The 25,193-nt window shown below is 38.0% G+C and overlaps 1 protein-coding gene across 1 annotated transcript; it reads left to right on the forward strand.

Annotated features, from left to right (window-relative positions):
- Window positions 1–8: 8 nt before the first annotated feature.
- LOC126236557 (chromatin accessibility complex protein 1) lies at window positions 9–24,633 on the forward strand. Its single transcript, XM_049945972.1, has 3 exons — window positions 9–169; window positions 24,203–24,323; window positions 24,403–24,633. The coding sequence occupies exons 1-3, from the start codon at window positions 20–22 to the stop codon at window positions 24,540–24,542; spliced, it is 411 nt and encodes a 136-aa protein (XP_049801929.1). The 5' UTR covers window positions 9–19; the 3' UTR covers window positions 24,543–24,633.
- The last annotated feature ends 560 nt before the right edge of the window (window positions 24,634–25,193 follow it).

Consider the following 25,193-nt stretch of genomic DNA (forward strand, 5'->3'; position numbering starts at 1 on the left):
GTAAAGTCTTTGTTAGTTAATGAGTTTGAAGATGGCGGCAAACAAATCTCCTGTTCAAAAACAGAAGGAATTGAGTTTACCAATTTCACGTATCAAAACTATTATGAAAAGTTCTCCAGATGTCGAAAATATTAGCCAGGATTCTCTGCACCTAGTGGCGAAAGCAACGGTTTGTATTTCGGCAATTATGTTTGACACATATAGCTGTGTAAATAGGTTAGGGGCGGTGAATTTTTGGATAATGTATAAAGGTTGAATTACTAATCTATCCGAGTACGTTTTGGTTAGTGCATTAGGCCCTCAGTATATATATTTACATTCGTGGTGAATTTATTGGTCGTTTCGTGAGTTGCATGTGATCTGTATATGGCGTGTAAAATCATACATAGTAATTCCTTAACCAGTTTTGAATATCACTGAATGCGGTTTAGGAGAGAAGGCGATGAGTTCACAAAAGTTTACATCATTATGTTTGCACAGATTTACAGTAAATTGATTGTATCCTGTCATTTCACATCAAAACTAACAAAATTCTATTGAATTAATGAACAATTGACTTGAATCCACACTAACGTTTTAAGTTACTGCTAAACTAGCCATTGCCCCTTCTGAATTAGGCCTAAATGAAATCATGGTACTGAGCACTTTATGAGGGTTTCCAGTGCAATGTAACATTCAGAATATGACGTAATGTTTTATTTGAAGGATTTTACCAATTTAGGGAATAAAGTTTTTGTAGTACAGATCTCTTGAACATCCATTGTCATTACAAGTTCTATAGTTCTCAAATTACAGTATCTCTTCCTTGTTATACAAATTGTGCCCAGTGTCCTAACATTGGGATACATTACAGATCAGGTGTTACCTTAGCTGAAGGGGAGGGGAGTGGTTCCCTAGACCATTGTTGTTGTTTTTCTAATTTGCATAAATTATGTGGACAATGTTTATTTGGGGTAAAGGTGCGTATTAACTAAACTACATGGTTGCAAGTCTGTTATCAGTAATAGAGATGTAGAGGGAATATTACACAAAGTAGTAACATAGAAATCACTGAAGTGTGTCCTCCACTGTACTGTGCCCACAGTTTGTCAAGGATGTAGAAGACATGTACAGAGTTACAGAAGCTGTTAAATGTCAACCAATGCACTGACAAGACAATGATGGGGGATGTTTGCGCAAAGTAGGTTAGATCAAAATCAGAAAGTTTGGTGTATGGAGGAGTTTGGGTATGATATTAAAATGGTAGCTACACAAGTGAAATTTGCTAAGATAAATTACAAATTTATTTCTAAAGAAATCAAATAGAAAAGTGATGTAAGGACCATATGGAACTAAAAATAAAAATGTGTTTAGTAAACTTGACAGAAATTTTATGTGATGTAACTTGTAGGAAAATCGATAGGAAACTAGAAAGAAATAGACTTATCTAAAAATATGTAAGCTGATAGGCCTAGTGCATTAAGTAAGATTCCATGTGACTCGCATGTGTTTATTAAGTGTTTTGTTTGTACTCATGTGACATGGAGGACCCACATGTAATGGTGGTAGTCGTCGTGAGTATAGGTCATTCCATGTCAAATCAACAAATGAAACCATTGTTTTCAACCTTACCCCCTTGGATTTAAATGAAATTATGTACACATATAGTACTCATAAATAGTACCACAAATTAATTTTTTCGCATTTTTCTGATAAAAACTTACCGAGTAATGGACTTTCAAAAATTGAAAAAATGACAAATTTTTGACTCGCGGAACAATGTTGTTTTCTTTATAACTCGTGTTCTAATTAAGCTAGAACAATAAAATTTACTTCATTGGAATGCTCTTTTCAAAGATGCCAAACATAATTAGTTTAATACACACACACACACACACACACACACACACACACATTGTTTATAAAAACAACATGTTGTTGAATTTATCGAATTTTGAAAAACTGTATTTTTAAAATTTTCAAAAAAATATATGTGAAAGATACACTTTACAACTACATATTTTGAAAGTTTCAACTTGGGATGAGCATGGGATCACTATCAAAAGCTATTTTATGTTTACCATGATTCTCCAAAATCACAGTCAGATAGGTGAATTTCTATTATTTTACTACACAAGAAAATATTACAGTGTTAGATTTTTATTACATGGTCCACAAATTGTACTTTTGAAATGAATAACTGCTTATTAATCTTAAGTGCTAACTATTCATTAACAGCTGTAAAACTATGGGGAAAAAAAAGAAAAACAGGAAGCTATCTCTCATTTTAAAGATTATATATAAAATGATTCTTTGGTGTTACTATCTGCAATCTATTCAGTATTTTATCTCTGGTTCATATTGGCAGCAATTTTCATCTATTGTTGAAAGATACCCACACATTCTTTTGTTGTGAGGCAGCTGTAGTGAAATTATGTGATTAACTCTGAAATGTGTTTTGAATCTAGCTTAAAGGTACTTTTGTACAAACCTCACAAGTTGTATGCCTACAACCAGTTAATTTTTGCATACTATTAACATAATGAAATATTTTTTTACAGGAAGTGAAAGAATAGAGAAGTAATATTGTGTAGTATTGAATATAGAAAGCTGGGGCATTCAACTTCAAAAACATTTTTGTAAATTAGTTTGTTCACTTGAGAAATATAAAATGCCTAAAATTTCAGCTTTGTGCTGTAATATATTTAATGAAAAGGGCCACAATAACCACAAGAAAAACTTATGAACTGTTTCACAATGGATGATAGCAAGAAAACCTTTAACTTTAAATCAAAAAGTGTGTGACAACTGCCGTAAAAAAATTGCATGAGTAGAAATTTGTGATACGTTTAGCACAGAAAATGATGATGATCAACTGTATTCCGTGGTGAAACAAGAAAGTGAAAAGGTTTTATGCGATAGTGACGTACAAGACATTGCAGCAAGTGAGGCCTTAGAAAGGTTGAATGCTTCTTTGCAGTCTGTTGGTGAATCGCCAATTAAGAAGAAACGACAGTGTGAAGCAAAATATCCTAGGGAAAAACTAATTAAATTAACTTCAACAACTCAAACAAAGGTATTATTGCTTCCTTCCAAAAAAGAAGAGGTACATGCTCATGCAGAATCTGAGATGATCAGTCAGCTAAAAGATAAATTTCGTACATGTACATCTCGAAGTAAACAGATGGAAATTCTTACCATTTTACTTAAAAACTGGAGGGTTAAGAAGCTTCAAGATGAATTTAACGTAACAAATTACATGGCTCGAAGAGTAAAAGATTTGGAGAAGGCCAAGGGAATTTTGTCTTCACCAAACCCAATACCTGGCAAGGCTCTTGACCAAACAACTGCTGATTTTCTTAGAAACTTTTATTGTTATGATGAGATAAGCAGGGCAATGCCTGGGGAAAAAAGATTTTGTGCTTGTGAGAGATAAAGGAGAAAAACTGCAAGTACAAAAATGGCTAGTTTTAAGTAATTTGAAAGAAATTTATGCAAACTTTAAAGACAACCATCCAGAGCTCCACATTGGATTTTCGAAGTTTGCAGAGCTATGTCCCAAAAATTGTGTTTTAGCTGTAAATAGTGGTACACATAGTGTCTGTGTGTGTACTACCCATCAAAACTTCAAACTCTTGCTGACTGGATGTAACATTCCTCAGCTGACAAAGGATGAAGATAATCTAATAAAAACTTACAAAGACTGCATTGCAAGAGTTGTATGTAATCCGTCATTACCTGCTTGTCATTTTGGTGAATGTAAATTCTGCCCTGGCCCAGAAACATTTAAGACATATTTACAAGATTTGTTGAATACTAATGATATTGATAATATAACTTATCAGCAATGGGTTTCCGTTGATCACCCATTTCTAGAAACAATCATAAAATCATCTGACAACTTTGTTTATTGTTTTTTGATAAATTAAAATCGCTTACATAACATTCATTTGTTGCTAGTCAACAATCAACCTTACAAAAGAGACTGAGAAATGAACTTCAAAGAAGGTGAGGTCTTAGCGATCTGTGACTTTTCTGAGAATTACTCCTTTGTCATGCAGGTCGAAGTTCAAGGCTATCACTGGACAAACATGCAAGCAACAATTCATCCCATTGTTGCTTATTACAAGGATGGTAACAAACTCCAGCACACAAGTCTTGTAATCATATCAGAACGCCTAACACATGACACTGTTGCTGTGCATTTGTTCCAATCGTACTTGGACTTCCTGACTGTTAAATTTGGTAGAAAACCAAGAAAAATATATTATTTCTCTGAAGGAGCAGCAGCTCATTATAAAAATAGGAAGAACTTTATCAATCTGTACCATCATGAAGAAGATTTCCAAATTGAAGCTGAATGGCATTTTTCAGCCACTTTGCATGAGAATGGAACTAGTGATGGTGTTGGTGGAACAGTTAGAAGACTTGCAGCTCGAGCAAGTCTGCAACAGCCATACAGTGATCAAATAATGACACCAAAACAACTTTATGTGTTTGCCAAGGATAACATAGAAGGAATGAACTTCAAGTATGCTACTAAAGAAGATCACAAAAATAAAGAAATGAAACTTATGGAGAGATTTGAGAAATGCTGCAAAATTGTAGGGATAAAAAACTTCACACTTTTATTCCTTTTAGCAAGGACAACATAACAACAAAAGTGTATTCAAACTCTGATGGTAGTAAAATTGAACTGGTGACAGTTTCCGACAGTGATACAATACCATTCAAAGCCATAAAAGGATATGTTGCTTGTGATTATAATGGACACTGGTGGTTAATCTGTGTACTAGAAAAACATCAGGAGAAGGATGAAATCACAGTTTCTTACATCCATATGGACCGTCATCATCTTTTACATTTCCGAGTCACCCAGACATTCTTTCCATAAGCAGTAGGGAAGTAGTGGCAATCATGAACCCTCGAACTGCTACAGGGCGAACTTATAAGTTATCCAGGGCAGAAACGTTAATGTGCAACAGACTGATTAGTTCGAAATATGAAGTAGTGCACTAATAGGGCACCTATTTGTAAATAATAGTAATTACTAACTGAATTTAGGTCTGATCTCAGGTATTCATCTTTCTGTGATTTATTTATTTATTTATTTTAAGTTTTCATTTTGTATTTATTAATTACAGAAGCATAAAACATATGTTCTTTTGTCAATTAGAAGTTATTTTTAATTTCCACATTTTACAACAACATACAGCTGGTGAGAAGTAGGCCTAATATCTAAAATAAATTAGTTTTTACGAATTATTAAAGCACGACCCTTAAAGTAAAATTGCTTTTGATAGTGATCCCATGCTCATCCCAAGTTGAAACTTTCAGAATATGTAGATGTGAAGTGTATCTTTCACGTAAAGTGTATGTTTTACATATATTTTTTTGAGAATTTTAAAAATACAGTTTTTCAAAATTTGGTAAATTCAACAATTTTTTTTAACAGTTTGTGTATATATATTAAACTAATGATGTTTGGTATCATATAAAAGCTCTTTAAAAGAGCTTTCCAATGAAGTAAATTTTATTGTTCTAGCTTAATTAGAACACGAGTTGTAAAGAAAACAACATTGTTCCGCGAGCCAAAAATTTGTCATCTTTTCAATTGTTGAAGGTCCATTACTCGGTAACATTTCGTCAGAAAAATGTGAAAAAATTAATTTGTGTCATGATTCATGAGTAATATATGCATACTTAATTTCAAAAAAATCTGAGAGGGTCAGGTTGTAGCACTTGTTGATTTGACATGGAATTGCCCGCATACAGATTTTTTACGTTTACGAGTATCGCCGGCCGCGGTGGTCTCGCGGTTTTAGGCGCTCAGTCCGGAACCGCGCGACTGCTACGGTCGCAGGTTCGAATCCTGCCTCGGGCATGGATGTGTGTGATGTCCTTAGGTTAGTTAGGTTTAAGTAGTTCTAAGTTCTAGGGGACTGATGACCACAGATGTTAAGTCCCATAGTGCTCAGAGCCATTTGAACCATTTTTTGTTTACGAGTATCACTGAGGCATACTTGTCTACGTATATGTAAGCTACTGTCAAGTGTAAGCAGCTTTATTGTGTGAAGTTCTGAATGTCCCTCATGCAAACACCTTTTTAAACAACTATTTTATTTCATAATTTGTAAGGCATTGAAAGCTCTCCACGCAAAACAGGTTTTATTAAGTCTGTGACATAGTTCCATTGTGGACCTTCCTAATTAGTCTTGGATAATGTGCATTCCTGTTAGTTTTTCGAATTGATTACCACTCTACCTGAGATACAGCTTGTGTTTGAATTCATTTTTACAAACAGAATGTAGTTTGTTCTAATTACATTATCTTCTCAATGTCACTGAAAAATGAAAACGTGGACTGGAGAATTTAACATGTTCTTATGTATAGAGTCTTTTGTCACACAGTGTTACAGTAGTATTGCTTGCAAATATCTTGTTATTGGTTGCAATGTCTGAGATTTGTATGCCAATTATGTAAATAGGGTTAATAGATGACTTCTTGTATTGCCTAGTAATACTGTTTTGATGTCTAACACATGTGTATTAGATACCCATTCAACTTTATGATCAGAATGTTTTGATCTTAGTTCCAAACATGTGTTGCAATCTGTCCATATGATTTGAACCACATTTTCCCCCCTATTCCTTGTGCTTCCAGTTTGTCTAAAAGAAATTCGTGGCTACGGTTTTAGAAACATTTAAATGAAATTGGCTTCTGTCACACTTTTGTGATTTTCTCCAGGTTTCAGGTTGGTATCAGAGTATGTCATTGTTGCTGCACTTCTGCTTGTTCCAAAGCCATACCAGTCAACGTGCAGTACCATCTACATACATACTCCACAAGCCACCATATGATGCATGGCAGAGGGCACCTTGTACTGATTATTCCCTTCCCTGTTCCTCTTGCAAATAGAATGAGGGAAAAACAACTGTGTATATGCCTCTATAAGAGCCCTCGTGGTCCTTATATGTAATGTGTGTTGGTGACAGTAGAATCATTCCGCATTCGGCTACAAATTCTGGTTCTCTATACTTTCACAGTTGTTTCACAAAAGGAATGTAGTCTTCTTTCCAGGAATTACAATTTGAGTTTGCCTGTTATACTTGGGTATTCATTGAACTTAACAGTAACAAATCTAGCAGCATGCCTCTGAATTGCTTCAGTGTCTTCCTTTAATCCAAATTGGTGGGGATCCCAAACACTTGAGCAGTTCTCAAGAATGGGTCGCACTAGTGTTCTGTTTGTGGTTTCCTGTGAACATCTGCTACACTTTCCTAAAATTCTCTTGATCAGCTGAAATAAACCATTTGCCTTTCCCTGTTACTTACATGCTCGTTCTTTCATCTCTCTTTGCAAAGGTATGCTTGGGTACTTAATTGTTGTTACTGTATCAAGTAGTGCCCCACTAATTTATTCGAACATTTCTTCCATGGGGCAACCCTGACGGATCCTTGTCGTTGGTGAACACTCGCCATCCAGATCATTGTACTGGATTCTGTAACTTTTGGCATCTTTGAGTCACTTGCATATCTGGGAACCTATTCCAAATGCTTGGACTTTGTTAAATGAAGTTTGTTGTCATTTGTGGCTTGCTGCTTTATTAATCTTTCAAATGCTTAGGAGACTGCAGGCAGGAGTAATATAGGGCAACAGATTTCAGTCTTTGAAGAAACATTCCTTCACTAAGCATAAATTGGCAGTGTATGCCAGTGGCTTTGCAATATATTTGTCATTGGTATTTTGTCTATACCTGCTGTCATTTTGCATTTTAGCTATGCTAAATCAATGTGCTGCACAACGTTTAAAAAGTTTGGTTTTCCCCAGTGTTTTTGAAAAATTTTTGTGGTAGGCTGGTTTGATGCTGTCGTCTACCTGCTTCTCCCCTGAGTGTCTCCTTTTCATTTCTACGTCAATCATATTTTATGTTGTTGTTGTTGTGGTCTTCAATCCTGAGACTGGCTTGATGCAGCTCTCCATGCTACTCTATCCTGTGCAAGGTTCATCATCTCTCAGTACGTACTGCAGCCTACATCCTTCTGAATCTGCTTAGTGTATTCATCTCTTGGTCTCCCTCTACGATTTTTATCCTCCACGCTGCCCTCCAGTACTAATTTGGTGATCCCTTGATGCCTCAGAACGTCCTACCAACCGATCCCTTCTTCTAGTCAAGTTGTGCCACAAACTCCTCTTCTCCCCAATCCTATTCAATACCTCCTCATTAGTTGTGTGATCTACCCATCTAATCTTCAGCATTCTTCTGTAGCACCACATTTCGAAAGCTTCTTGTCCAAACTATTTATCGTCCATGTTTCACTTCCATACATGGCTACACTCCATACAAATACTTTCAGAAACAACTTCCTGACACTTAAATCTATACGTGATGTTAACAAATTTCTCTTCTTCAGAAACGATTTCCTTGCCATTGCCAGTCTACATTTTATATCCTCTCTACTTCGACCATCATCAGTTATTTTGCTCCCCAAATAGCAAAACTCCTTTACTACTTTAAGTGTCTCATTTCCTAATCTAGTTCCCTCAGCATCACCCAACTTAATTTGACTACATTCCATTATCCTTGTTTTGATTTTGTTGATGTTCATCTTATATCCTCCCTTCAAGACACTGTCCATTCCGTTCAAGTGCTCTTCCAAGTCCTTTGCTGTCTCTGACAGAATTACAATGTCATCGGCGAACCTTAAAGTTTTTATTTCTTCTCCATGGATTTTAATACCTACTCCGAATTTTTCTTTCGTTTCCTTCACTGCTTGCTCAATATACAGATTGAATAACATCGGGGAGAGGCTACAACCCTGTCTCACTCCCTTCCCAACCACTGCTTCCCTTTCATACCCCTCGACTCTTATAACTGCCATCTGGTTTCTGTACTAATTGTAAATAGCCTTTCGCTCCCTTTATTTTACCTCTGCCACCTTCAGAATTTGAAAGAGAGTTTTCCAGTCAACATTGTCAAAAACTTTTTCCAAGTCTACAAATGCTAGAAACGTAGGTTTGCCTTTTCTTAATCTATTTTCTAAGATAAGTCGTAGGGTCAGTATTGCTTCACGTGTTCCAACATTTTTACGGAATCCAAACTGATCGTCCCCGAGGTCGGATTCTACCAATTTTTCCATTCATCTTTAAAGAATTAGCGTTAGTATTTTGCAGCTGTGGCTTATTAAACTGATAGTTCAGTAATTTTCACATCTGTCAACACCTGCTTTGTTTGGGATTGGAATTATTATATTCTTCTTGGAGTCTGAGGGTATTTCGTCTGTCTCATACAGTTTGCTCACCAGGTCGTAGAGTTTTGTCAGGACTGGCTCTCCCAAGGCTGTCAGTAGTTCTAATGGAATGTTGTCTACTCCTGGGGACTTGTTTCGACTTAGGTCTTTCAGTACTCTATCAAACTCTTCGCGCAGTATCGTATCTCCCATTTCATCTTCTACATCCTCTTCCATTTCCATAATATTGTCCTCAAGTACATCGCCCTTGTATAGACCATCTATATTCTGCTTCCACCTTTCTGCTTTCCCTTCTTTGCTTAGAACTGGGTTTCCATCTGAGCTCTTGATATTCATACAAGTGGTTCTCTTTTCTCCAAAGGTCTCTTTAATTTTCCTGTAGGCAGTATCTATCTTACACCTAGTGAGATAAGCCTCTACATCCTTACATTTGTCCTCTAGCCATCCCTGCTTAGCCATTTTGCACTTCCTGTCTATCTCATTTTTGAGACGTTTGTATTCCTTTTTGCCTCTCTGCTGTTCGGTGACGTTAATACCAGGATGTATACGCTCTGGGACAACCAGGAAATCCAAGAAAAACCGGGGATTTTTTTATCCAGGAGAAAACCGGGAAAGATCTGGGAATTTTTCATCGTTTCAGTTGTGAGTAAAATTTTTGTAATTTTGACTGGTAAGAACTGATAGTCTAGCAAAGAATTTTACTGTATCACATTACTACAGAATAATACTGTAGCAATAAAATGTAAAAGACAGAATAAAACCAAAGTAAAGGTTACATTGCAAAGGAAATGCCCCATTTACAGTAATAAAACACAGTGCAACCACAAGTGCTTGCCTAAAGCAAAATGTATCAAAGACTTTAGGTTGAAGACTGTAAAATACTTCAGAATAGCAAACTACTTCCAATGAGCGTGACATCATAACTGTTTAATTAAGTTTGTTTTGAGCTGTTGCCAGTGGGCTCCTGCGCATGCGCAGTTGAGTTGCGTATGAGCAGTACCTTCCACTTCTGGCTACTTCAAGTGAGGCTGCAGCAGTAGCAAGAAGTAGTCATGCTACCGAGAAAAATTTTTCTGGCGCGCCTAAGCTGCCAGTGAACGTGACCCCAGAGACACTTATCTGTTGTGGAACAGCTGTTTCTTGATTTCAACTTGTAGTAATTGGTGAACAGCATATTGAAGATGCCTAGCACCAGTCTCACGACAATTAGAAACTGTTTTATGTGGTTTTTCCCATTTTATGTTGTACGACCTTACCATCGTGGAGCTAGCCAACATTGTCACAACTGTTAACTGCCAAACAAGTGCAGTCATGCGCCATTGAACAGTACAGATGGTGTAATGTACGACTCAAAATGCAGTATTGCAATTCACCTGTCATTTGGAGCCAAAATATTTTCATCTCAGAGCAGCACTTTCAACCTACGTCCTCAATTGTTGGCTGGTTGTATCCCAATCTCTGTCTTCCTGTAAAGTTTTTACCCCTTACAACAACTCCCTTTAGTACCACATAAGTTATTCCCTGATGTCTTAACACATGATCTGTCAAATCTGTCCCTTCTTCTTGCCAATGTTTTCCGTATATTCCTTTCCTTACTGATTCTATGGAGGATCTCCTCATTATTTACTTTGTCAGCCCACCTAATTTTCAACATTCTCCTGTAGCACCATATGTCAAGTGCTATTCTTTTCTTTTCTGTTCTGTTTTACCCACAGTCCATGTCTGATTGCCACACAATGCAGTGCTCCAAACATACATTCTCAAAAATTTCTTCCTCACATTAAAATCTGCATTTAATACTAGTAGACTTCTCTTGACGAGGAATGCATTTTTGCCAGTGCTTGTCTGCTTTTTATGTCCTCCTTACTCTGTCTGTTGTAGGTTATTTTTCTTTCTAGTTAGCAGAAATCCTTAACTTTGTCTACTTCACAATCGTCAATCCTGATGTTAAGTTTGTCACTGTTATCATTTCTGCTACTTCTCATTACTTTTGTCTGTCTTTGGTTTATTCACAGTCCATATTCTGTACTCATTAAACTGTTCATTTCATTCATGAGGTGATGTAATTTTTCTTCACTTTCACCGAGGACAGCAATGTCATCAGCGAATCTGGCCATTGATAAACTTTCACCTTGAATTTGAACCTTTCTTTTATTTCCACCAACATGTCTTTGATGTATATATTGAACAACAGGAATGGAAGCCTGCATCACTGTCTTGCACCCTTTTTGAACCATGCATTTTGTTCTTGGTCTTAAAGTCTGATTGGTCCCTCTTGGCGCATGTACATATTGTATACTACCTGTCTTTCCCCATATTCTCCCATAACCTTTCTTCTACTACTCCTCCTACATCTGCATTTCAGTCTCCCATGACTATTAGATTTTCATCTCCGTTTATGTACTGCATTACCCTCTCAATATCCTCATATACTCTCTCTCTCTCTCTCTCTCTCTCTCTCTCTCTCTCTCTCTCTCCCCCTCCCCCTCCCCCTCCCCCCCCCCTCTCCATCTTCTGTGTGCGACATCGGGCATGTATATCTGAACCATCATTGTCGATGTTGGCTTGCTGTCGATTCTGACGAGAAGAACCCTATCACTAAACTGTTTACATAAACTCACTCTCTGTCCTACCTTCCTATTCATAACGAATCTTACTCCCATTAGATGATATTTTTGCTGCTGTTACGCTGCACCTGATGCTGCTGCTGTTATTGTTATGCTATACTCATCTGATCAGAAATCGTTTTCTTCCTTTCATTTCACTTCACTGACTCCCACTATACCTAGATTGAGCGTTAGCATTTTCCTTCCCAGATTTTCTAGCTTTCCTACCACATTCAAGCTTCTGACATTCCATGCCTCGACTCATACATTATCATTTTGTTGGTTAGTAAATCTTTTTCTCATGGTCACATTCCCCTTGGCACTCCCATCTTGGAGATCCGAATTGGCGACTAGCCTGGAATCTTTTGCCAATGAAGAGATTATCATGACACTTTTTCAGTTACAGGCCACGTATCCTGTGCTGATTCGTCTGCCTTCGAGGGGTAGTGTCCCACCCCAAGGGCTAGAGTGTGCCCTTATCCTCTGTCCGCTCCTCTGCCTTCTGTGACAAGTTGTTGGCAGAACAAGAATGACCGCCAGAAGTCTTCAGCCACCATTGCTGATGATTTTTATTCAAAATTTAAGCACTGGTGGGTCTCAAACCTGGGACCAAGAATGTTTTGATCACTAATCAAAGACACTACCAGTACACCACAGGTGCAATAGTACGCTGTTCAAATTTGATGTCATTCTGAGCAAGGGTTCTCTTTTTGCAGCCTTCTAAAACTGGAACTGTAATTTTGGGCATCCCATATAGGGACCTCATTTCTGATCTCTAATTGCCACCAGCAGCTCCATCATAATCATATGTTCGTCACATAAATGTGTCAGCTTCATAATAACCGATTATCTGTTGAGTGTTGTGATCACTGTGCTGTCATCATCCTGCCCCTGGATCTCTGTAGGCATTACTGCCAGGTACAGTATTACATCACCTTGATCCCACAGTTATTGCTGAATGTTTCACGGCAGACTTTGCCCAAGTGTCCACATGTGGTAACTACCATCCTAATATCCTGACGCGGAAATGCCTGTTGGAGCAGAACTCCTTATCCATCCATACACAAGGCTTCAAATCGTATGCTATTCCATGTAGTGAATAGGAGTTCTGCAGTGCTTTAGCAATGTGTCAACACATACCTTTGGACCTGATAAAATTGATAATCAAATGCTTAAACATCTTAGCAATGACGGCATAAAACACACCTCGAGTTTCTCTGTTGTATTTGGCTGGAAGGGGAGTTTCCCTCCCAATGATGGGAGAGAATTATTCCTATCCTGAAACTGAGAAAAGCCACTCAACTTTTGACTAGTTGTCAGGCAGTCTCTCTAATGAATGGGATGTGAAAATGCTCAACAGATGATTGTGTTGGTGCCTGGAAGCCAGAGTATATATATAACAAACTGTTGCTTCATCGGGAAAGAGGAAAGGAGAGGGAAATACGAAGGGATGTGGGTTATAAGGGAGGGGGTAAGGAGTCATTCCAGTCCGGGGAGCGGAAAGACTTACCTTGGGGGGAAAAAAGGACAGGTATACACAAGCGCGCGCGCGCGCACACACACACACACACACACACACACACACACACACACACACACACACACACATCCATCCGCACATACACAGACACAAGCAGAGACACACACATATATAATAGAGGGAAACATTCCACGTAGGAAAAATATATCTAAAAACAAAGATGATGTGACTTACCAAATGAAAGTGCTGGCAGGTCGACAGACACACAAACATACACACAAAATTAAAGCTTTCGCAACAAACTGTTGCCTCATCAGGAAAGAGGGAAGGAGAGGGAAAGACGAAAGGATGTGGGTTTTAAGGGAGAGGGTAAGGAGTCATTCCAATCCCGGGAGCGGAAAGACTTACCTTAGGGGGAAAAAAGGACGGGTATACACTCGCGCACACACACACATATCCATCCACACATATACAGACACAAGCGTGTGGATGGATATGTGTGTGTGTGCGAGTGTATACCCATCCTTTTTTCCCCCTAAGGTAAGTCTTTCCGCTCCCGGGATTGGAATGACTCCTTACCCTCTCCCTTAGAACCCACATCCTTTCGTCTTTCCCTCTCCTTCCCTCTTTCCTGATGAGGCAACAGTTTGTTGCGAAAGCTTGAATTTTGTGTGTATGTTTGTTTGTTTGTGTGTCTGTCGACCTGCCAGCACTTTCATTTGGTAAGTCACATCATCTTATATATATATATATATATATATATATATATATATATATATATATATATATATATATCAATTTCAAAGTGGCTTTCCTTGACTCTGGCCCATCACAGACAACAGAATCATCTGGAATCATCAGTGTGCAGTGCTTTCATGCATCACCAACACCTGTTCGCTGTGTTCCTTGATGTACAGAAGGCATACTATACCATCTTGCACCATCACATCCTGTCTACACAGCATGGGTATTTCTCCAGAATTTCCTATCCTTCTGATGATTCTCGGCCCAAATACATACGGGAAACTGGAGTCCCTTAGGGTTCAGTTCTGAGTGTAATCCTTTTTGCAATTGCAATCGGTGGTATCACAGTGGGTCCCACTGTCTAACCTCACAGTATGTACATGACCTTTGACTGAATTGCAGCTCTTCAATGAGAACAGCTGAGTGCCAACATCAAGGGGCTATAAGAAACTACATAAATTGGCCCTGAATCATGGATATCAATTTTCTCCTGTGGAAACCCATGTCGTGCATTTTTGTCAACTCTGCATTCGCATCCAGTACTTTACCCCAGTAACATTTACTTGAAGTCATGGAAAATATAAAAATTTTAGGCCCTTTATTTGACAGTAAGTTAACATGATTACTACATTTATGCCAGCTCAAGGCAAATTACATGAGGAAGGTTAATCCCTCAGATTTCTCAGCAGCTCCTCCACACAGTTCTCCCGCAGCTTTATGGGGTGTTGATTTTATCCCGACTTGACTACAGATGTGTTGCCTTTGAGTTGGCACCAACATCAGTGCTGAGCTTGTTAGACCTGCTCACCACAGTGGTGTGCAGTTGACTTCTTCTGTACGAGCCCAGCAGACAGTCTCCTGGAGGAAGCTGGTGTCCTATCATTGAGGATCAGGACCCAGCAACTCATGACAAACTATGCACCATCTGCACCATCTGTTGTTACTCATCTGCATCAAAACCAGTTCTTCAGACTGTTTACAAACCGCCCAAAACTGGGTAAGCAGCTGGGCTACAATTGGAAGCTCTTTGCAAGAACTTCCAATTGCCCTTCCTCTCTGTATTCATTGAGTTTCCTCTTGGAGCCCCCCCTCCCCTCCCAACACCCTGGCAGTCCACCCCCAACTCCCCATGGTAAAATGGTAAGTACCCAGTCCTATGATTCAGATGAACCTCTTTTATGGCTGTAAGAAAAATGCTGATCCCACCAATCTCAGGTTCCTGCTCTGTTTGGTTCTCCATGATGACTCAAATGCAACATGGGTCTACACAGATGGGTCATAAGTCAGTGAAAGGTGCAGTTTTGGTTATGCACACACAAAGAGGTGCAAGAAGTATTCTCTGCCAAATTTGTACAGTATATGTACTGCAGAGTTAATCAACATAACATGGGCTCTGCAGTACATTAAAACTCTTGACACAAAGGACTTCTTCGTTTGTAGTGAACCATGAGCTGTTTACAGGGCATATCTGAGTGCAGCCCCAAAAACCTTTTCGTTGCTAACATCTAAGACCTATTAGTTGACCTCCACAGCTCTGTGACAACAGTAACATTCATCTGCACACTGAGCCAAATTAGAATTCTGGGAAATGAATACAGTGACAAATCATCTAAAGAAACAACCACAGGAGATAAATTTGAACTCATGCGTATCAGGCACAGACATAAGATTGCAACTAAGACATATAATTTTGAAAACCTGGGATACATAATAACAGGTTACTAAGACCTTCAACGAGCTTAGAATAATAAAAAGGACTTCAAAAGCATACCATACGTCTTTCCAGGCTTCTCAGGAAGATGCTGTTGTACTGTGCCAACTGCGTATCAGCCACACCAGACTTATCCATGACCTTTTGTGTCAGGACAACTACCATCAGTGCAACTGTGGTAGTCATCTCATGATCACCTGTGTTCTTGCAAAATATGCCCTGCTGGCTGATTAAGAGATAAGCAATCGACCTGTTTACCTCACTGCCTTCGATACATGTGGACACTGGCTTAGCGGCTACCAAAGTCATACAAAATTTAATGCACTTCCACATTTCGTGTCAGTGGTGTTTGGTGGGGAGGGGGGGGGTGAGGAGTACCATTTGGCATATGATGCCGGCGGGTGGCTTCAGGTTCCCTCTGCACTGTCATGCATTTTTAAATTTTTGTATGTGTATTTTATTTACCTAGCAGTTGAAGCTAATTAGCTATCTAGTCCATACGGTCAACATGTTCTCCACACATTTTAATTGTACTGGCTATGATGACCCTCTTTGGTGTATCCTTCAGTGACCAGCTACAGTTTCAGCTGTCTGGGTTTTATCTCCCTTTCAACAGTCTGGCTAAAACTGCTGTCAAAACATTTTCAACTACAGTGATGTGGTCATAGCCCTAGAGCTGATAATTCTCCTTTTCATATCTTCTTATGCCATTTCCATATGAATTGAGGAACTTATATCCAAGTAGTTAAGTTTCTTTAAACCCATAATCGTTATCATTTGCAGCAGCAGCATAAGCATCTTAGCACTTCCACCTGCACCAATTCAACCAATTATGAATATTCATCAGGTATACTCCTTGTATTAACTTGCATAAGTTTCAATCTGTTACCACTTAATTAGATACAAAGTGTGAGTGAGTGCCCAAAATATACATGTTCATATACCTTAAAAAAGCTTATCAGGGCTTATCGGTAGTCACCACCTCTTATCCCCTTGTGGACATATCTCTTTGCAGCTCTCACAACCTTATTATGTGAATTGGTGTATAGTGCAGAATAAAATCTAAATCATCAGGCTAAGCAAAGGTTATGTGTTTATCTTTAGGATGTGCGTACCTTGTAAGAAGCCACAGTACTTCATTTAGTATGGTAATGTGTACTTAGTCATGTTATTTCTCCTGCAACTTTGACTATGGTAACTCTTTCACTATTCTTTTTCCTGTAACTTCAGCCATGGCTGTTCCATTTTTGCAGCTTGACATGTCTTCTTTATGGTACGTAGCAATCTACAAACTTCCAGCATGCTGGAGTAGCTTGTGTTAGCAACTTCTGTTAATCAGTAGAACAAAAAACCAGTCCAAGTTGCAAATTTTTACTTCTTAATCATTCGATGACTAGTTTTGGGCTGACCAACTTTCAGATGGTCGAAAATGGCATTTCCGAAGATGTTAAAAAGTGTGCAGTGAAGATTTGCAGTGCATACAGATAACTTTACCAACAACACCAAGAGAATCCATTGTCACGAAGATCACGTGGCTGCCTCTTTTATGCCTGTCAACTACGTTTGTTGCATAACATACCAGTACAAAGCTAAGTCAGTTGGGCACGTCCTGGCATGCAGAAATGGATGCTCTTGGAACACGATCAGTTCTGTGGAATTAGTGTCTCTAAAACTAATCAATGTGCTTTCTCAGTGGCTCCAGCTTCCTAAAAAAACTTTTTCTGTGCTTGGCTTTCATTAGTAATATGCTCTATTTTAAGTTAATTCTACAAACTTAAGTTACTACCTTTTAATCATTACATTTTATACTAATTCTTAAAAATATTAGTTTATCCTTAATATTGTAATGCCTAAAGGCTGGTACCTGGACATTGTAAGAATCAAAACAACCTGCTGTTGTCTCAGGTTTTGCACCTTAATTAAACCCAGCATTCATTGTTTTCATAAATTGTGTCCTGCACTTACACATCTTCGCCAACCAAATAGCTGTCACATGTGGACATTTACGGCGACTGCATAGCCTCCTCCTCCTCCTCCTCCTCCTCCTCCTCCTCCTCCTCCTCCTCCAGTGTATGAGCCTCATCCTCCTCCTCCAATGATATATCCCAGACCATAGTTTCATCGACAGCATACACAGTGCACCTGTCTATTTTCTCCTTAACAAATAGACAATGTCCTATACGGCAATTTACAACGAGAGGCTGTGCATGCATCCACAAGGGGTGACCTCTGACAGTTGTTGAACTTCTAGCTGCATCTGCCAACTTCTTTGGTGTGCCTTATAACATGCACCCACGCATCTTGGCTGTGTATCTGTGTGGGTCATCACATCTGCACGACAGGTGTGTTGTGGGAATAGTACCGGCCTGCTTTGTTGAACTATATTGGAGGTGCTACACATGCCAATGAGCATGGCTGCGGACAGGGTGAGATTGGTAGAGGAGGGGACAGGCACAGCAAGGGGAAGGAGGAAATGGGCAGAGAGAGGAGAAGAGGGCAGATGCACGAGGCAGGTGGAAGGTGTAGGTGGGCTGTTGGGTAAGGGTGCAAGGGTGAAGGGGAGGGGGAGGTGGAAAGAGGGAGGGGGAGTAGAATATGGTCAGAGGGAGATGAAAGGAAGATATGGCAGAGAGAGGGGGTGGAGGAAATGCATAAAGGGGGAGGGAGGGGGGGACATGGAAGGATAAGGTGGGCAGGCATAGGTGTGTTCGGTATATGTTGAACACACAAGTGGGCAAAGCCATGGGGGAAAGGCAAGTTAATAATAAATCTAAGGATAGATTTACTTTTGTCACAGTGCATTTGATTGCTGATTTCAAGTTTCAACGGAGATATGAGGATTAGCGCATGTGCTCACATTCGAGGGGATGGTAGTTTCAATTCCCATCTGGCCATCAGTATTTGGGTTCTTTGTTATTTTCTTAATTTGATTAAGGTAAGTGCTGGAATAGGCCCTCAAAAAGTCTGCAACGATAACCTTTCTTCTTCCAGCAAGTATTACCACTCACTTTTGGGCTAGATAAAGTTATTGTTGTATATTGTGCTAGATAAAGCTGTTGTTGTATATGTCATTTGTTAGTGTTAAGATACTGTTGAGGCATTGTTAGTAAGAGATGACATACAGCATCAGTTTCATCAACCATGGCACCAGTCAGCCAAAGGTCATGCATTAACTTGTCAAATTGTAAAAATGCTCACTAAAGGTGTATTTTGTTGGATTGAACTTCAGTTACTTCTATGGAAGCAGCTGCTGCAATTGATCAGCAGTGCTTTTCAGTTTAGACGTGGGACACAAGTGTTTGCACATCTGAAACACACCGCTGCAGTCTTATGCATTTCTGTCTACATTTTTACAAATATTTTTGATGGCAATTTTTATTGCATTTTCTGAGATTTTTTGTAGTCTCGTCTGTTTCTTGTCTGTGTGTCTTTCCAGAAATTTCACCTTTATAATGTGTTCATATACAGTAAGATGCAACAAATCTAATTCATCCAGCATACTTTCCATTTGAAATTTTCAGTTTCTGAAATTCCTTCTATATAAAAGTGGAACTCAGTATTTGTTTTCACTCTCTTCTAACATCTTGTCATTGTTCCAGGCTGAAGAAGAAGAAGAAATCGTTCAAGTAGTTAGTCGTATAAACTTCCAGCTGTTAATTTTTCCTTGAGCTGACAACATGATGAGAGTTCACTTTGGTAGTAGAATGTGGTTGCATGTAGCAAATACACGTCATGAAAACTTAATCCTAATGAATTTATGCATGCTTGAATGTAACAAATAGACATATTAAACACTCAGAGATACACATAGGTACAGTTCAAAAACAGATTTTCTGCTAGTGTAATAGGTGATATTTGTTGTCTAAAAAACCATCTCAGCACTGTAATTCATGTCCATTGAAGCAAGTTTTGATCTGATCAGCTGGTGTTGGGGTGGGTGTAAGTTTCACTGCTTCTGTAGTATTTTTGTCATTCATTTCGGCCTTCACCAAATATGTCTCAATTCCTCAACGAGGTGTACAATGTGTACTTTTCTATCTAAATTTAATGGAACTGTGGCACATTTAAGCAATTGTTGTGGTCCAGTTACTATTGCTTTTATTTATTCCATTTTTATTTATATTGTGGAAAATTATTTATGTTCAGTTCATGTGATCTCCCTTCTCAGAAGTAATTCATCATGAACTCAGTTCTTACCGTGCTGAAACACTTTCTTCTTGTGTCTTTACACTTCATGGATACCATCTTATTTCTGATGATAGATTTCTTCGCTGTGGGAACATATCTACTCCTGAAGTTTATAAAGATTCATTGTGTGCCCAATATTACAATACTTGCAACACGTTGTGACTCAAAGATAATCTGTAAAACCCAAAGCAATGAAGTCTGCATATGGTATTTTGTATGTCGACCAAAAAGAGTTATACATGCTCTTGAGGAGACAGAGACTTCATTTACGTGATGCACTATTATTCCATCCATTTCAGCTGTCATCTGATAATAGCTATATACCCGAAATTGGCTAATAGTGGATTCATAAGCACTGTTTACAGTAATAGGTGGAAGATTGTCATGGTTTTATAGATTTAATACAATTGTGGAAATAATGCAAATCAAAGTTAGTAAATAGTTTATAATTCTGTTTCCCAGACATCGTTTGCATTTGAACCATTGTAAACTTGCTTCATTTCAAAATTAATTTGCTGACTACAAATTCTTTGACGTCATCTGTATTTTCATTTAATTTAATTTTAATTCAGCAGTTACTTCGGCAAAAGAAGTTTGAAGTTGCCTACCTTCAGTTTCTCATTTTCAGGTCCAAGACTTCCAATTTTGGATTGCAAGGTGTAGAAGACAGCTTTATACCTTCCTCCAGTCTCTTATTCTCATGTTTAATTTTAATTTTTCTCATTTATCTAACCCATTCCTCGCAGTTGGTAAAAATCACACATCATGACTGTCTGCTTTCGTTTGTAGGTATTGCTTAGATGCAGCCTTCTATGTTCAGTGATTTCATCTTGCACAAAGTTTGCAATACGTATCTAAAAAATCACTTTATTCTCCATTTTTTCATTTAGATTTTGGGTTCACTTCAGCTCAGCTGTGCATATTGAGGTGGTTTCTCCACTTACTTGCAACTACTGCTTCACATCGCATGGTACACATTTATTTGTTTCTCAATGGTTCCTCCTGTGAGGTCAGCCGTACTCATCCACCTTCGTTTTCGCTTACCCACCGAACTGCAGCAATTATATTTGATAGCCACATCCAGTGTCTTCATTGATTGTCACAGTACTGTTGCTGTAATCCACTTGCTTACATAGTGTTGCCTTGTGCCATAATAATTGGCTAAAACTGATGGCATAATGCTAGTAGCTGACAACACTATGATTTGCCTAGGCTGGCAGAAATGACAGCTGGGAGCTCCAGATGCGCTGCAGAAGTCTGCACGTTTCCTGCTGCTGGTGTAACTGATGACGAGCGGTTCTACGTGGTTAACCTCTCACCATATTGAGTTTTTACGAATTATGTTCATAAAAGTTGTATTTTTTGTTAATGAAACAGTCCTGTGATGGACATTGCGTACAGAGATATAAGTACAGATTTTACAGCTCAAAATATAAGTTAAAAATTATTAAGGATAATTTTTAATAAAATCTCAAGTATACTTGTGCAATGGACTTGGACTAAAATATCCTGAAAGTTAATCATATTTTAGTTTCTTTCTATATATGGGGTCAAACTATGCATTGTGCAATTGTTTCCTACGAATGGGTATCTTGGAGAAGGTGGGTGGAACACAGTAAATGCATTCGTCTCGTACCACTGGCGAGCACATGTAAGTTACCTGACTAACTGTCATCACTTTCATTTTTTTTTTTAGGAGCATTGTATTATTCACTTTCTGAATCATTACATTGAGTGTCAAACTCAGGATCATTACAGCCAACCATCTTTGGAAGCACTGCATAAAAAAATAATGTAGGGCAGAGGCTGAAAGCACACACTTTGTTGTCAAGTTAACAAAGTTGTGTACAGTGAAGATGATATATAGTGGCAACTACTGCAACCAAAACATGAGAGCCAGGCTACAAATGCAGGACAGAGTGACCTCCAGTGACGGAACACACACCTGTCAGCATTGCTTTCAAAGGTCTGTTCTTCAGTTGTGCGCTACTTGATGTTTTTAAGTTTCAATCAAAATAATAAAAATGAGAACTTCGGACTTCATGTTGAAGAGCTAATGTACAGGAACTTGAATGGGATTGATGGAGGAGAGTGTAGCCTCTCCATGCACATAATGTACAAATTAACTTCAAAAATTTAATTATTCACACTGCATAACATAATTATGTACCAATTTAATAAGAATTCAGTAAATTATTAACATTTTTGACACCTGTTAATGCCCATACGAAACTGCAAATATTCGCTTGTACTGCACGAAAATTGGAGCTGATCAGGTATTGCATCATGTTACTGTCAGTAACTGCTACCATCTTGGCACGGACAATATTACTGATTACTGACTGTGGTCAAAGAACTGATCTCGAGCATACTAACATGGATTCTCTACTTTGATTGAGACTCTCACTATGGAAAGAATATAGTGGACTCGGTACCACTGTAGCCAGCTTTCAATTGCAAAGCGCAAATTGCTGCAGGCAAAAATAGTAGAGGCCTATAGAGTTGTGGCAACATTGAGGTGTTGCCATTGAGACACATACAAAATCTCATTACATGATTGGCTGAGATAGATGCACGTAGCAGCTGTGCTAAGTCCACTGCAACTGTCAGGGATATTCTTCCACTGACTTTCTTGTAGGGTGATATGTGTGTGAAGCCTTGTGCTAATGGTTCTACACTAATGGAGCTGACTTCTGTCACTTTGGATGTACATACCAGTCCACATCACACTACCAAATCCCAGTAGCTATTCGTACTTTGCATTTCATAGGCTTCCAAAATCTGTGGTGAGGTGACATACTTTATTGTATTCAAAGTTTATGGTTGTTAATGACAAACATGCCTTAAACAGCAGTTTAAGATAGACTTGGTAGACTCATAATTCAGAGCCATTTACTTACACTTACCATCTCTGCAGTTAATTTACATGCATTACATATTAGGACAATCCTGTTTTTGCAAAGATGCTTCAGACTTGTTATCTGACATGGACTTTAACTTTTTTAATCTGCTATACGTGAATAATATATAATTAATATTTTTTGTTGACAGATTCTTATTATTTGCATTGCCTTTATTGTCATAATCATTTCCTTTTCTGCTCATTATACCTTGTTGTCTTTTCATATCTGCCAAAAAGTTTATGCAGTGCAATGGTCTGACCCATGACCATGTGACAGTGACTTGGTGTAAATCCATTGGAATACAATGTAAATGAAAATACATGTTGTAGTGTGCTGATTTACAATATCTGAAGTTGTGATTGAGATAATTAACCTCTTCTGAAAATAAAGTATTTCTTATGAATATAATAGAGGGAAACATTCCAAGTGGGAAAAATATATCTAAAAACAAAAATGATGTAACTTACCAAACGAAAGCATTGGCATGTTGACACACACACACACACACACACACACATACAGACACAAGCAGATATTTGTAAAGGCAAAGTGTTTGGGCAGAGATGTCAGTCGAGGCAGAAGTACAGAGGCAAAGGTAAGCTTGAATTTTGTGTTTGTTTGTGTGTCTATCAACATACCAACGCTTTCGTTTGGTAAGTTACATCATCTTTGTTTTTAGATATAAAGTATTTCTTATATTGATTGTCCTGACAGTTGTACATTTATGTTGATAATTTGAAATAATCATGGTCTTAGAGGTATTCTGGAACTGTTAATGACTAGTTCATAAGCTGGTTCAGGAAATGGTTATATAATATTTCTTTTTAACATTTTTACAGGCTCTTGGCAAGACTTTTGTCAGGGCTTAGGTCAGGTGACCATTTATTTTTATTCAAGATAAAGCTACCACTTTGTTTAAATCTTCCACTTTCTTTTGCAGTTAATTTGCGTAGATATGAGAGAATGGTATTCATGCAAAAGCCAATTTGATCACTTCACGTCGCTTGAATATTTTCTTTTTGAGCTTTATTGCTATTCAATGGAAGGAAAACTGTCATATTATGGTCCACGAGTAAACATAATTAATGCTCTGCATTTAGTAATTAATTAGTTATAATTTTATGAGCACAGAAGGAAATTATCTATTTGTCAGTGGAATACATCAGTTACCATATTTTGGATTAAAAAGTAATTAAAAATAGATTATTATGGGCTTTTCTTACTGATGAAGTGGTGTTAATGATATTAAGGAGTATTTATTAGACTGTGTTAGTCAGTTGCTATGTTCAGTTTTGAAATGTCACTGTGATAATTCTTGCATATTACTCCTCCATTTCCAGGAATTGTTTATTCAGTATGTCACACAAAAAGCATTTGAGGAAGGTGGCTGTACAAAAGATTTGCAATACAGTCACATAGCGGAAATTGTGGAAAAGAATGATAATTTGCTTTTCCTGAAAGGTAAATATTGTTCTGGTAAGGGCAAAGCATATCATTGATAAATTGGTAATTTGTAATATATCATTTTCTCCTTTTCCAGAAATTGTACCAAAGAAAATAACATACAGGGAATACAAGGAACTACTCAAGAAAAAGAAACAGAACTTCAACTCTGATGATGAATTTGAGAATGTGGAAGAAAGTGAGAGCTCGCAAAACAGAACAGCAGTTTTTAGTTGAATACTTAAGTATGCATTTGCATGAGTGAAAACTGTGATCATTATGAAAAAAAAGACATTGTATATTACGCATCTAAAAAGTGTGTGATAAATACAGTGCAGTACAAGGAAGGAAGTGTCAGTAAGAGAAACAATTTGTTAAGCAAGAGACTTAACTTTTTTACTTGTGGACTGAAAGAAGAAAAATGTATGTGGTAGGATACTATGATTACTGAGACATTTGTTTTAGTGGTGTGAAACATTCATATACCTACATTTTCAGGTGCTTGGAAGAGAATGCTTGTAGTTGGAAAGATGTGTAGACTAGAAAGAGAAATAAATATATAAACAGTAGGACAAAAGTTCTGAAAAAATCAAGAGAGATTATTACAGTAATGATAGGCATTGTAGTACAGTGCAAGCAATATTATTTTTCTTGCAGCAACATTCAGCAACAGTAATGTAATTTAAAAATGTGACACAGTGCTGTATTAATATATTTTTATTTTCAGTAAGGACATTGGTGATATACCATCTTCTTGGTGTGAAAAAAAGGCTAATATGACTTACATGAAATCTCATATTAACTGTAAATTCTTAATAACTGTGCATCTTAGCAAGGCAATAAATGCTACAACACAGAATAAACAATGACCCAATAGATAGCAAGCCT

This window comes from Schistocerca nitens, chromosome 1 (genome assembly GCF_023898315.1).
Source record: "Schistocerca nitens isolate TAMUIC-IGC-003100 chromosome 1, iqSchNite1.1, whole genome shotgun sequence".
NCBI lineage: Eukaryota > Metazoa > Arthropoda > Insecta > Orthoptera > Acrididae > Schistocerca > Schistocerca nitens.

What these genes read in the sequence shown, in the direction of transcription:
- LOC126236557 (XM_049945972.1), top strand. Translation starts at nt 20, where the DNA reads ATGAGTTTGAAGATGGCGGCAAACAAATCTCCTGTTCAAAAACAGAAG. An exon ending in ACCTAGTGGCGAAAGCAACG is followed by an intron (nt 170 to 24,202) that starts GTTTGTATTTCG and finishes CTCCATTTCCAG; the next exon opens with GAATTGTTTATTCAGTATGT. An exon ending in TAATTTGCTTTTCCTGAAAG is followed by an intron (nt 24,324 to 24,402) that starts GTAAATATTGTT and finishes CTCCTTTTCCAG; the next exon opens with AAATTGTACCAAAGAAAATA.